A 13269-nucleotide genomic window follows, 5' to 3' on the forward strand; every position below is an offset into this window, starting at 1 on the left:
ATATAATTTGGTGTTGAATAGCTAGCTGATCTCAGACCAGATGGTTAGTACATTCTGATTTTCAGAACGGGGGATGCTTTCCGACTAAAAATAAATTAGGGGAAGAAGAAGAAGACGTTATTACATAGTCACTTCTACATGAAACATGGAGACAGTCCTTCTGCATTTTATTCTCCCATAACAAACTTAGGTACCTTATCTACATTTACAAGTAAGTGAGCCAAGGTTCACAGAATTTAGCTCCCTCTCCAAAGGCACACCCCGAGCAAGTGGATGACTAGAATTCATCCAGCTCCCTGTACAGTCGCACATCTCGGGCCTTTCCCAGGACTGCACTGCCCCTCCAGCTGGGTCATGTTTTGTTCCGGGAATCTTCTTTCCGACCGGCAAGCACTCTTGTGTCTATTTTATGGCCTTTGTGTCTGCGGTGTTCGGTTCTTTCATGACCCCAAGGCCAGGCTGGAATGTTCGAAGCAGCTCACTCGTTCTTCAGACTCCATGTAAATATGGGAGCTAACAAAGTGTAGTCCGGATGTGGGAACATACCCGGCATCACAGAGATGCCAGTCAAGTCTGTGGCCAGCTGTGAAGCCGCGTGGCTTCCAGTGAACTACCCAGTAAGTCCCACCCATGCTCATCTGCAAGCGCTGATTGGTTGGCACCGTGAACTGATTATGAGGGGCAGTTCAGTCATCCTTGGGCATTCCCTGCTCAGTCATTTCTAGTTTTCTCAGACTAGGTGAAGTAAAGGCGACACTGTACAGGCAGGGCTATGCCGTGCCTTTTGTCAGAACTGGACCAAGCAAGGACGACATCACATTTTCCAAAGTCCTCACAAGTCAAAGGGGCGGTGGGGGGATGCTGTTCTGTTAACAACCGTGTCCGATGGGACGAAGGGCAGGAGAGAGGAGAGCTGTCGCGGAAGAAAAGACATATTCAGTGTGTGATTGCTCGCTCCACTGACACTTTCAGCTAGCAAATGCATCGATAAAGACACTTAGTAATCCAAAAGTCTGGCCCAGCAGAAGCCGATAGATAGCAATTATGTCACCGCCAAAGTCAAAAGTGGCAAAGGTACACTCTGTTGAAGGCTGAAAATGTTCCCAGAAGCTTCATCTCTGTGGCCTCGATGGGCACTCCGAAGACAAGATTGGACAGAGTGCGGTCTGTAAAAGAGAACAATCAGCTGATCTACTGGACATTGGGAGGGCTTCTAGTTCAACACCCAGTCATTTGGCTCTGTCGAAGGCAAACTTTGGGACAAAGTGCTCATCCAATTTTATGACCCGGAAAGACTTTGGGGATGTGTCTACTTCACCCTCTCATTTTATATTGGCTTCCCTCATGTAGACAGACACAGAGAACCCCAGTTTTCATCTCTCATGAGGACTTGAACCGAAAACATTCTGGGTTTTTCCAGTTGTGCTAAATTTGCAGAGCCTGCCTGACTGTACCTATGAGCATGTGTTTCCGCAAGGGGTTTGGAAACCGAGCTCGCCTATGGCTCAGAAATGCAAGTGCAGAAAAGTAGAGTACTTGGGAAACCTGGTTTGCTTTTGTGTTCATCCTGGCACTGATGAAGCTAAGAACTCAGAGAACTTACAGGTTTCTTGCTGATTTTAGATTTCATGGAAATGCATGTTTTTAAGGGGAACCCGGGGGTGTGTGGAGGTCTGCCTGGGCTCTTGGTAAAGGAAGTAGGGAGAAATGCAGGCATTAAAGACTAGAAGGAGGTATACAGGCTTAAAGCAGAGCAAGTTCGAATTCAGCAGGTCCCACAGAATTTTTCTGAACGTGATAGTCTTAAGAATGATCTTTGAGGGGCACTTGTCACCACTCTGACAGCCTGAGTTTCCTCCCTGGAGCCCACATGGAGGACGGAGAAAACAGAATTCTGCACACTGTCCTCTGACCTGCATATGATCACTGCGGCATGCATACATAGACACACCACATAATAAATAAATGTTTAAAAAAAAACAGTCAAGAATGCTATTTGAAATATAACTCAGTGGTACAGCACTTGCCTAGAATGCCCACAATTTGAACAGGTTCAATTCCCTGCACTATAAAAACTGAAACCACAAAGGTTGCTTGGAAACCTAATAAAATATATTATATCCATGTAGCTGAGCTGCTGGAAATTGAGGGTGAAGGGTGATGAGAAATGCCAGAGGGAAGGGAGGAAACAAGGAAGGAAAACACCATGCAAGGAGTCACAGTAACGGGGAGGAATCTGTATGCCGGGAGCCCAAGTGATCTTGAAGGTTGTGGTGGGGAGCTAAAAGCAGTCTCCGTCTTCCTAGCATGTGCCATTTACCCCGAAAGAGGAAGAGAGTTTCTAGAAACTTCCCCCGGTTCTAGGCTGCAGAGGAGTCAGTGAAGAAGTTGGAAAGGATTTTAAGAAGACCTCAGGAGACTTCTGAGTTCAAGTTCAGAAAATCCACACCAAACTCTGACTTTAAAGAGTAGAAGAAGAAACCTTTGTGTCAGGCACAGTCCTTTGTTTACACTGAAAATAGAAACTCCTACTAAATTGTCCACACGTTGCCTCTCTCCTTCCTTATTTCTCCTTCCCTTTCATGCAAACATCCGGATCCTTAAAGGACATTAAATATTGGTTTGATTGAGTCTTAAAATCCAGGAACCCATAAATGTTTACAAAGGGTGGCTGAAAAAAATCTTAATCCTAAAAGTACCTCACATTTACTGTTCCTCCCTTGAAGGAAAGCAACCGGAACAACCAGAAACCCCAAACACTCTCTAAGCTAAGTCATAAAGCATTACTCAGTGCTAAAACCTAAGTGGTGATTTGGGGACCTTTTCTCAAATTATTGATACTCTTTAAAGAAAAACCATACACACTGTTTGAGTGAGTGTTTAATGCTAAGGGTGGTTCGTTTCCTTTCCGCTTTACCTCCTCTTCCCAGGTACACAATAAAAGGGGTGTGTTCAGATAAGCAGTTGGCTGGCTACTTACACTTTGTGCCCTGGAAGTGAGAACCTCTTATTCACTGAGCTGTGAACTGTCTCAAGTGCTTAGGTGATTTAATGTATCTACCATAACTGGCTTGGAAGCAAATGGTCCCTCCCCTAGGTTACAAAAAGTCATCAGAGCCACGCTATCTACATTCCTGCAACATCCAGGATGTTGGGCTGAAGGGGTCAAAGACACTGATTCCTAATCGCCAACAAAGCTGACATTCTACTCTCAGCTATTGTCCTTGTGTCATTTGTCCCCACCCCTTCATTAATCGTCCACCCAGCACCTGGCATTTCAGTTTCAACGTGGATTTCTTTTTGTCTTTTTTCAATAGATAACCAGTGTGAAATAGGGAAGAGTTTGCTCTTCTAGTTGGGTGTGTTTATTATTTCCTGTACACTCAACACAGCGTGTGTGTGTGTGTGTGTGTGTGTGTGTGCGCGCGCGCGCGTGTGTGTGTGTGTGTGTGTGCACGCGTGCACACATTTATATGTGATACAGGTCATATATTTTATGCAAATGACTAGATGCCCTTTATATTTGTAACCAACTAAACATGCAGCAAAATGTTCACTACAAAACTGGAAATGAGTGAATGGTTCCTTCCAGGAAATGAATTAATTAGTGTTTTGTGTCATTTTGTGTCAGCTTAAATTCTCTTGGAAGTTATAGATTCTTTGATATTTCATATCCTTTGGCTGGACAGCGGGTTTAGTTAGACTCCGGGTATATACTCAACTATAAACATCTTTTACATATATAAATGGAACTGTAACATTCGCCTCATGTAATGTCTGTCTTCTTTGTGACTCATCTAGGACAGGACACTATTTCATCCTGTGACCAATAGCTGCATGGACTGCAACCCTGCAGAGAAGAAGATTTTCATGGCCAGATGTGACCCTCTCTCTGAGACTCAGCAATGGATTTTTGAACACATCAACATGACTGTTTTAGAAAAAAATCACCACCATGCCAACTCCTAGAAAAGAAAGAAGATCAATTACCTACAGATTGGGAACTGTGTTGTCACGGGCGACTGGGTCACAGGAGTCAGGAATAACATTTCCTGGATCCAGGAAGCCTGGTTGAAAGATGTGTAAATGTCATGTCGACATAGGCTGTCCGGGAGAAGTTCCTGCATCTGAAGATCTTGGCTGAGAGCCTCACCAGCTGCCGCTGAGAACTTGGGACTAGCAGTTCCCTTGCTGGCCAAGGGTAAAGATCATTTAGGGACTGTTTGCCACGACTGCTAAGTTAATCGATCCTAGCATTTCTCAGGTCAAATCCTGCAGTAGTGAGTAGCTATGAATGGATCCTACTAATCGGGAGGGAGGGGGGGGTGGAAACAGAGCGCATGACTGCTCTTGCAACCTGAGGCTACCACAGGTCTAGAACTAGCCACGCTAGAGGGGTGAGCTGTACTCTTTGGTGCCATTCTCTGACTAAGAATGGGTTAAGCAGGTTTAACCCTTTAAAGTGCTGCAGATGATTTTAGAGTGCTCATGTCATCCTGTTTCCTTTTGTCTTCTCTTTAAACAAGGGTACATGGCATCTAAGACAATATTACATGCTCTCACTCACATTTGCCATTCTCCTTTCAGGGTCTATATTATCTATCCATCATGGTTCATGGGAGTTCATGTTCCACCAATCAGCTGACGATCTAATTCAGTGTCCTTGGATGAATTCAGTTAAAAACAAAAGCAAGCAAGCAAAAAAGCAAACAAAAAACCCACTCTGCTACCCAGTCACTCCAAAAAAAAAAAAAAGATTTCACAGAAGTAGCAAAATCACACATACACACACACACACACACACACACGCATGCTACATGCATGCATATGCATGCAGCACACGATAAGTTAAGGAAGACATTTCTCTAGGAAATCTATTTTTACTTTTCTATTATTTTTAAATCTGAGGCTTATTCAGTTATAACTTTATTGAAGAAGGCTTTGGAGTGGGGTCCATGTAATTCATTTCAGTTTGTCTTAAATAAATCTTCACTCCAAGTAATGTGGAATTGCTTTATTCACTTCAATTCTGTTTAACCTGGCAACTTTACTAGTGGTGTTATTCAGTTATTAGTTTTGGAGCCCCCCACCCTAAAAATAATGATGTTGTCATTTTGTTTGGAAGCCCAGGAAAGGAACTACTATTAATAAAGCCCTTCTAACCGCATTTTCTGTTAATGAGCAATATTTCAGGGGTGTGAAAAAAGAGATAACTTCAAAATTAACTAAATTGAATATTTAATCCTTAAAATAATTTTTTCTTGCATTTCAATAATGAAGGGCTGGGGAGGAGACTGTTCTGGACTGAAGATGGGTCTTTAGACAGAAAACAATCACATTTGCTTTACATGCTGTAGTTGTTTGTGTTCATGCTGTTCAAACTTTGTTTTTACTATTTTTAATATAGTTTCTTTGTTAATAAGAATATATATGTCAAGACAATCTATACATTTGGGGCAAAGCTCACTGAAGTTCAGGTCAGGAAGATTTGGAAGAGCCAATCTCTTTTTGTTGTTGTCTTTTTTTATTTTGCTTGGCTTTTTGGTTTTTTATTTGCTTGTTTCTAGTTTTTGTTTTTCAAGATAAATAGCAAAAGCCAAGAGAAATCCAGTTTTCTGGCTGGGCTTTTAACCTAGCCATCTCAATCATTGGGTAGGAATACTCTGTTTCCCTCAAGATGCCCAAACATCCAGGAGACTAATATATAATGCCTCTTCTTGAAAATGTGCACGATTTTTTTTCCTGTGCTCTAACCCCAATCAAAATATGCAGTTAAACTACCCTAAGAATTGGGGAAGGGTTACTTTGTTATCTTTCCTGATTTCTTTTTTTCAGGCACTCTTTTGGATAGCTGTTCCTTTTTTTTGTTTGTTTGTTTTTTTGTTTTGTTTTGTTTTTCGAGACAGGGTTTCTCTGTATTGTTTTGGAGGCTGTCCTGGAACTCACTCTGTAGACCAGCCTGGCCTCGAACTCACAGAGATCCGCCTGCCTCTGCCTCCCAAGTGCTGGGATTAAAGGCGTGCGCCCACCAACGCCCGGCTAGCTGTTCCTTTTAAACTGACAGTCACTGAGATCCTTTGTAGAGGCCAAGTGGTCTTGCAGTAGTCACGCTGCACAGTGGAGAAAATCAATAGTGAGAAATTAGCCTGTGTGCTGAACACTTCTGAGGAGTGGGTGAAGACGTATCTCAAATGTTCAGAGAGCAATCTGGCTGGAGAATGAGACGATCCTGTAAAAATGCACATTATGTCATTAAGAAGTTGGTTGCTATTTACAGTTGTACCAAAGAGACAACCTTGGGTTGTGCACCCCGGAAAGCCCAGATTTGTAATAATCTCTTAAAATGTTAGTCATGGCTGGCTAGCTAGGGCCTCGCCTCAGTCTTGCAGCATTTAATGAGATCCACAGTGATCAACCGAGATTGGTCTCTTACTCTCTGAATAAAAGAGTATTTAAAAAGAATTATTTTCCTTAAGAAAGAAAGGAAGCTTGGGACATTAAATCCAAGAGTAATCTCCCAACTATGGAACAGTCATTAATTGTGTACACTGGGGAAAGTAGAGCCTGGAGGTTCTGCCCCTACACAGCAGAGCAGGGTACAGCCAAAAAGCACATTGAGAGGTGTTTGCTGTGAAAGTCGGGAGTCTACTTGCTTGAAATACAATCTAAAGAGTATAAAGTGGCATATGTTTTCACTGTTAATTAGCAAGAGGGACCGAACAGAAGTCAGAAAGACTATTGTTCCTGGAAATAAGATTCTTTGGGAATTTGATAGTTGAGTACTCGCCAACTCTTTTATCAGAATGGCGTCGATATAAAATGAATGTGGTCAATGAAAACGGCTATTTCTCCATTGCAAGAGTAGCTCCAACAGAAACAAGAAAATCATTTTTTAAACTCCTTTTATGTATTTACAGGAAAAAAAGAACCTATGCTGTAAAACCAGTTGGGAATTAACTGTGTGATTCGTAACTTTTTCAAGACTGGATGAGTACCTTGGCAATAACAATGTACCGGCTTCTATGTCTACTGTTATTTACTTATATGAATATGATCACATGACTGTTTTTAAATGTATTCATGCTATCAGAAGCCTCGGTGAATAATGGAAGTTCTGGGACTATTTTGTGAGTTGATAACATAGAACTTTATACAATAAATGAATATACATAATGCAAATGGACTCACAGTCAATGAAAAAGAAGTATTAGGCTCTTTATTTCCACATTTCTTTAAAAACATGAAACCAATGTCAACTTGACACCATTTCTTTTAGTGGCAATTATATATTTTAAAGTAGATAGCTGTCAAAATATAAGTATGCTTCTTACCTTCACATGAAAAACTTCATTTTTTTTTCTTCAGTCTTTGAAATTGAGCCTAGGGCCTCAAGCATGCGAAGCAAGAGCTCTGAACTGTATTCCCAGCCCTATTCCACCCTTCTAGAACTGTCTATAAGAAAAAAAGCACAAAAAAGGAATATCTTACTTGAGAGACAGCAGATTCATCAAACGAACCAGTGGCACTTTGATTCTACAGCCAACTGTCCAACATTCACAGAGGGCCACTCCTGCCACAAGGACATTCCCCATCAATCCTGCACACTCCTCAAGGCTCAGAAAGGGGATGTGACCAGAGCAATTCCAGCCCTGCTTTAGCTCTCTCCAGTCTTCCCAGTCAGCAGTTCCCCTGCCCTCGCCTGTGGAGGTTGTTATTCTTCCTTCTTCCTTCCTTCCTTCCTTCCTTCCTTCCTTTCTTTCTTTCTTTCTTTCTTTCTTTCTTCCTTCCTTCCTTCCTTCCTTTCTTTCTTCCTTCCTTCCTTCCTTTCTTTCTTCCTTCCTTTCTTTCTTTTCTTCATTCCTTCCTTCCTTCCTTTCCTTTCCTTTTCAGAATTTAGGATCATTCTAAAAAATATGGCTCCGTGACTGTTGATTTATCATCCCAAGAAGCTGCTAATAAAGCATCTTTAGATTTCTTACCCTATCGGGAATGTGAAGTTGCTGTGCACAGAGCCAGGGGCCAGGGATACGCTGGAAACAAAGCCTGTAATATAAATCATGCAAACGAACACCTCTAAGGGAAATTTTCAGGTGAACATGGTGGGGACAAATGCATCATCGTGTCTGTAGACACGGGTGTATGGTGCCCTCCCCATTGCACGCCTGGGAAAATCCTACTCTTGCCACCATCACTCTCAGACCACAGGGCTAACAGGAATTATTCTCCATGTGTGAAACTGTGGTTGAGGACACTGAAGCGTGACAAGTGGCCAGTCATTCCCACACTGCCAGCGTTGGGAGAGTGCTCTTTGATTTATGTCTATAGCCTTTGCTTGCAGAACTGGAAGCTGTTTGCAACTCCATTCGGCAGAGCCGACACTGGCCTGAAGCTTTTCTTTGCAGTCAGTCATCTCTGCCCTTGACATTCCAGACTGGTGTGTCTGGTTCTGCTGCCTCTCAGCAAAAAAACAGCTCATCCACATGTTTGATGTGTCTCTTCGGAGAACTCTGAAGACGGTTCCTGTGTCCCTCCCACCTGCTGTTGCCCCCGTCAGCTCTCCACACACCAGCTTTATGGGATTGCCACAGTTCCCCACTATTCACATCTGTTCAATGTAACAAAGTGAAAAGACCAACAGATCTAATCCTATTGCTAATGATTTTACTATGACATCCTTCACCTTGGGGTGGGAGCCAGTCATAACTAAGAAGCATATGTCCTGGCTTTCCAGGGACAGCCTCTGTGTATGTCTCTTTACCTATGTAATTATTCGTAGTCCCCTGCCCTGCTCTTAAAGGGGACTCAAATTATCTAACCAATTAAATAGTTGCCTTATTTATAATCCACTTGACTGCTTATGGTTCCTCTGTGGGGATTGCTAAAAAGTCTTTTGCTTCTTCGTGTCTTCAGGAAGGCAACTAGCCTTCCCTTCAAACGGAACCAGACTAGAGCCACAGTGCTGATAACTTCCTATTGCTTTTACATGATAACTCACAGGTTGTTTAAAGGAAGAGTTATTGTCAAGAGTTTTTATAGTTGCCTAAATCATTTTGCTGAGTTAATACAATTCTAAACTTAAATGGATTCTTAAATGCAGCTTAAAAAGTTTACTTGAAATTTGAAACAAAGACATTTCATACTTCTCCATGTACAGACAGTAGATACCTAGTATATACTAAGAGCTGATTTGCTAATTCTAGTATGATGACATTACAGGGTGATATTGCTTTTGCTTTGCAAAGTAATCTTATATTTATTATCACATTCCGCCTAATATATTGACTCTTGAAATGGATGTCACTAACTATCCCTATGAAGAAACTACAGAGCCATATAGGAAGTTAGCAGAGTGAAGACTAGAATCCATGGGGTACCTCACATCTCCCAGCAAATCTGAGTGACTTCACAATACTGTGATCACTTATTCCCCTGGGACATGGAGTTTTAACCCCTTGATTGTGTTAGCTCTTCTTTGTACCTATGTGTTTTTATTGGTTTTCCTACAAGCTTATTAAAGTAAGAACACCAAACCGAATCCAATATTAATCCCTCTTAATGAGATTTCCAGGGTACTTTGAAGAAAAGAAGTGAGCTTCTAGAGCTATTTGGATAGCTGTCGATGATAAATCCTAAAGCAAACACTGTGAACTTTGGGATGCTCAATGAGCTCTGTCCTCAGAGGTGAAAATCAGCCACCAAACAGAGAGTTTGCATTCACTTCACAGCAAAACCCTAAACTGACCTTCAATTGCAGAGCATAGTGGCTCACACGTGTGATCCAGGTAGGAGCATGGCCATAAATTCCAGGCTAGCCTAGACTGCAGAATGAGACATCGCCTCAAAATTATATAAATAAGCTGTACTCATCCTTTCAGTACTACTACCTGTGAGGCAGAGACAGATGGATAGATCTCTGTGAGTTCAAGACCAGTCTGGAATACATAGTGAGTACCAGGACAGCCAGGGTTACATAGTCAGACCTTGTCTAAGGAAGGAAGGAAGGGATGGAGGGACAGAGGGATGGAAGGAAGGTATCAGAGAAAGATAGAGAAATTTTTGAAAATATATCTATATCCCTTGCACTATTCTCCTGAATTCTTACAAGTTCCATCTCTTACACGTTGGAGACACTGGGGCACCAGTGTTGTTCTCTGGATGACAGACTCTCTCTTCTGGACATTTTGGTTAAACAGCCAGACTTCCAGATATCTTTGTGTATCCTCATTAGTAGACAAACTATCATATAACCTGCGTGGGATGTAGACCATAGAAATGTATTTCTCACAATTCTAAAAGCTGGAGAGTCCAAGGTAAGATAGCAGTTAGACGCAGTGTCCCACGAGAGCCTGACTTTCAGTTGACGGGCTGCTTTTTCTCTCGTCACTAGGGATGCAACTCTGGGGTACAAGGCACCAATACCAATCTTGATGACTCTGCTCTCCATGACCCAGTATATTCCCAAAGCTCCAATCCTAAAATGATGCCTTGGAGGCCAGGAGTTCACCATATGAAATGAGAGGGCATACACAGATCAAGACCATAGCACTAGGCTTATCCCAAATCTACTCAGTGCGAATTTCTGGGGAAGTTGCTAAATACAGATACTTCTAGGATCAGACAAAACACTGTTTGTTGCCTTAGCACTTAATGTCCCACCACTAGTAAATCCAACTTAACTCTTTGATGTGACTATCTTCTTCACAAATATAGACTTCGGATGTCCGGAAGAATAGTTAGTTGAGATGCAGAACTAAATTTAAAGTCCAAGAGCATTTATTTCCAACTCCTCTAACTTTTATTGGAGTAGTGGTTATTAAACATTAGCCTTAAAGGCACCTGGAGGAATTGTCGAAACAGGTGGCTAGGATGAAACCTCCCGAGTTTCCGAGTCTTCTGGTCTGAAATGAGGCCCAAGTACACATTTCTAAATAATGATATTGCTGATGGTGGGAGCTCAGGCTATTTGTCTGCTTGAACCAATAGTCTGAGCATCTTGGAAATACCTTTCTAAAGATGGTTTTGTTCATGTAGATTATCTTTAGGAAGCATTGATTTTTTATGTATCATTTCTAAGAAGTGAGAAAATCTCCAGCTTATTGGGAATTCAAAGGAATTCAACAACCCAGTAAGCACAGCCATAAGAAACCTGCCAGACAGCTCTGGAAACAGGGTCACAGAGCTGAACAACCAAGAATAGAAAGCATCATGTCACCTAAGTCTCTTTTTTAAAGAAAGATTATATGTATTTATATATACATACACATATTATATATTTATATATAATATACAATTATCTGTAGTATATTTGTCTTATATTTATATAGTATATGTGAATATAGCATATATGTATTGTATATTATGTGTAAATATATATAATATATAAATTATACATATTATATATTTTTGTTTTATTTTTCAATTCTCTGTATAATAACTCTGAGTATCCTGGAACTCGCTTTGTAGACCAGGCTGACCTTGAACTCACAGAGATACGCCAACCTGTATCTCCCGGTGCTGGGATTACAGGCATGAGCCGCCACTACCTGGCAAACGATTATATTTTAAATTTTTAGTGTATATATGTGTGTGTTGGGGGTGTGTATGGGAGAGGGAAAGTGCTTGCAGAGGCCAGGAGAGGGTATTAGATCCCCTGGAGTTGGAGTTACAGGCAGTTGTGATACGCCAAATACTGGCTCTGAGAATTGAACTTGGGTCCTAGGCAAGAGCAGTGCTTACACTTGACCACCGAGTGATCTCTCCAGTCCTCAATTGAAGTTCAGATTAAAGTATAATGAATAATAGATCAAGACCCTTACCTTGAGTGGCCCACATGGAGTATTAATAACTTTATCATTGTCCCTCCCTCTGAACTGTCAGTGACTGTTATAAAAGAGTATTGAGAATCAAAACAAGATACACCTTGGCTAAACAATTCACTTAACATTACTTTCTAGTATATACTCCAAGCTTTGCTCACTCTCAAATTTTTATCTTCCAAAAAAAAAGAATCATTAACTTCTGGTGGCTAGTACCTGGCCAACTTGGTTTTAAAGACGTGGTGTGGATATGACTGAACTGTGGTTTCTCCATCTTCGAGAAAGGCTGAGTGTCTAATTAAAACCCCTAGAAGTGTAACACTTCCTTGCTGTGCTCAATTTGACTCAATGGCATCATTAGGGAGAGTTATGGAAGGAAAACAAGAGCTTACTATCTCTGGTATTAGGACCTTGGGGTTTATGGGTTTGTAACTTCTTCCTATTGAAAAAAATTCTGAGGGCAAGATGTGCGGCTCCGGTAGGACAGTTATCCTGTTATGCACAAAGCCCTGGGTTTAATCCCCAGGGTCACAGGGACCTGGTGTGATGACGCCCACCTGCCACCCCAGAACTTAGGAGGTGGAGGTGGGATGAGTCAAAGTTCAAGCCCAGACACAACAGTCATCTTCAGCTACATGGTAACTCAATGACCAGCCTTGGCCCCCGTGTGTCTAGGCTGAGAGAGTGTCCCTCTGTGGGGAATGGGCTCCCAATGTCCATTCCTACACTAGGGATAAGTACTGATCCACTGCCAGAGGCCCCATAGATTGCTCAGGTCTCCTAACTGACACCCACATTGAGGGGGCCTGGTTCGGTCCTATGCTGGTTTCCCAGCTGTCAGTCTGGGTTCCATGAGCTCCCCCTTGCTCAGGTCAGCTGTTTCTGTGGGTTTCTCCAGCCTGGATTTGACCCTTTGCTCATCCCTCCTCCCTCACATGCACTGCCTTTTAAAAGACTGCGTGGAGCGTCTAAAGACACAGCTCAGCAGCCTACATGAACAAGGTCATAGGTTTGATTCCTGGCCCTTAGCTCAATCCACATCACCAAAAGCTGGGTCTTCCTCTTTGGGACAGTAGAAAAAAAATGTAATAATAAAAAAGGCATAGGAAGTTTGTTTCACTTTTTGCTAACCAAATTTCTACCACACAGCAAACTGATGTGGAATTTAAAAAGTGCTTCTGTACCGATAATCCCAGACACATATATTTAGGTTTCATGGTGGAAAAAATATTGGGCTAAAACAATGCAACCTTGGTGTTGGAAAAGACAGAGACAGTCAGATCCGGATGGGGGAGATGGGGGAGTGGGGGGGGGGGGACTGGCCAGCCATCCTAGCCTATTGCAGGAGCTCCAGGATGATAAGACTCTGTCTAAAGAAAAGGCAGAGTCTGAAAAGATGGCTCAGTGGTTAAGAGCTCTAGCTCTAGCTCTAGAACATTGGTTCTATTCCTAG

The 13269-nt window shown here is 42.1% G+C and overlaps 1 protein-coding gene across 1 annotated transcript in view; it reads left to right on the forward strand.

Annotated features, from left to right (window-relative positions):
- Positions 1-4798, forward strand: part of Galntl6 (polypeptide N-acetylgalactosaminyltransferase like 6) — a 1054334-nt gene extending 1049536 nt beyond the window's left edge. The window contains exon 12 of the mRNA XM_005075157.4: positions 3802-4798. Within this exon, the coding sequence (XP_005075214.2) occupies positions 3802-3969 (168 nt within the window). The 3' untranslated portion in view covers positions 3970-4798. The remainder of the gene's footprint in view (positions 1-3801) is intronic.
- Positions 4799-13269: the final 8471 nt, after the last annotated feature.

This window comes from Mesocricetus auratus, unplaced genomic scaffold, assembly GCF_017639785.1.
Source record: "Mesocricetus auratus isolate SY011 unplaced genomic scaffold, BCM_Maur_2.0 Super-Scaffold_6731, whole genome shotgun sequence".
Classification (NCBI taxonomy): domain Eukaryota; kingdom Metazoa; phylum Chordata; class Mammalia; order Rodentia; family Cricetidae; genus Mesocricetus; species Mesocricetus auratus.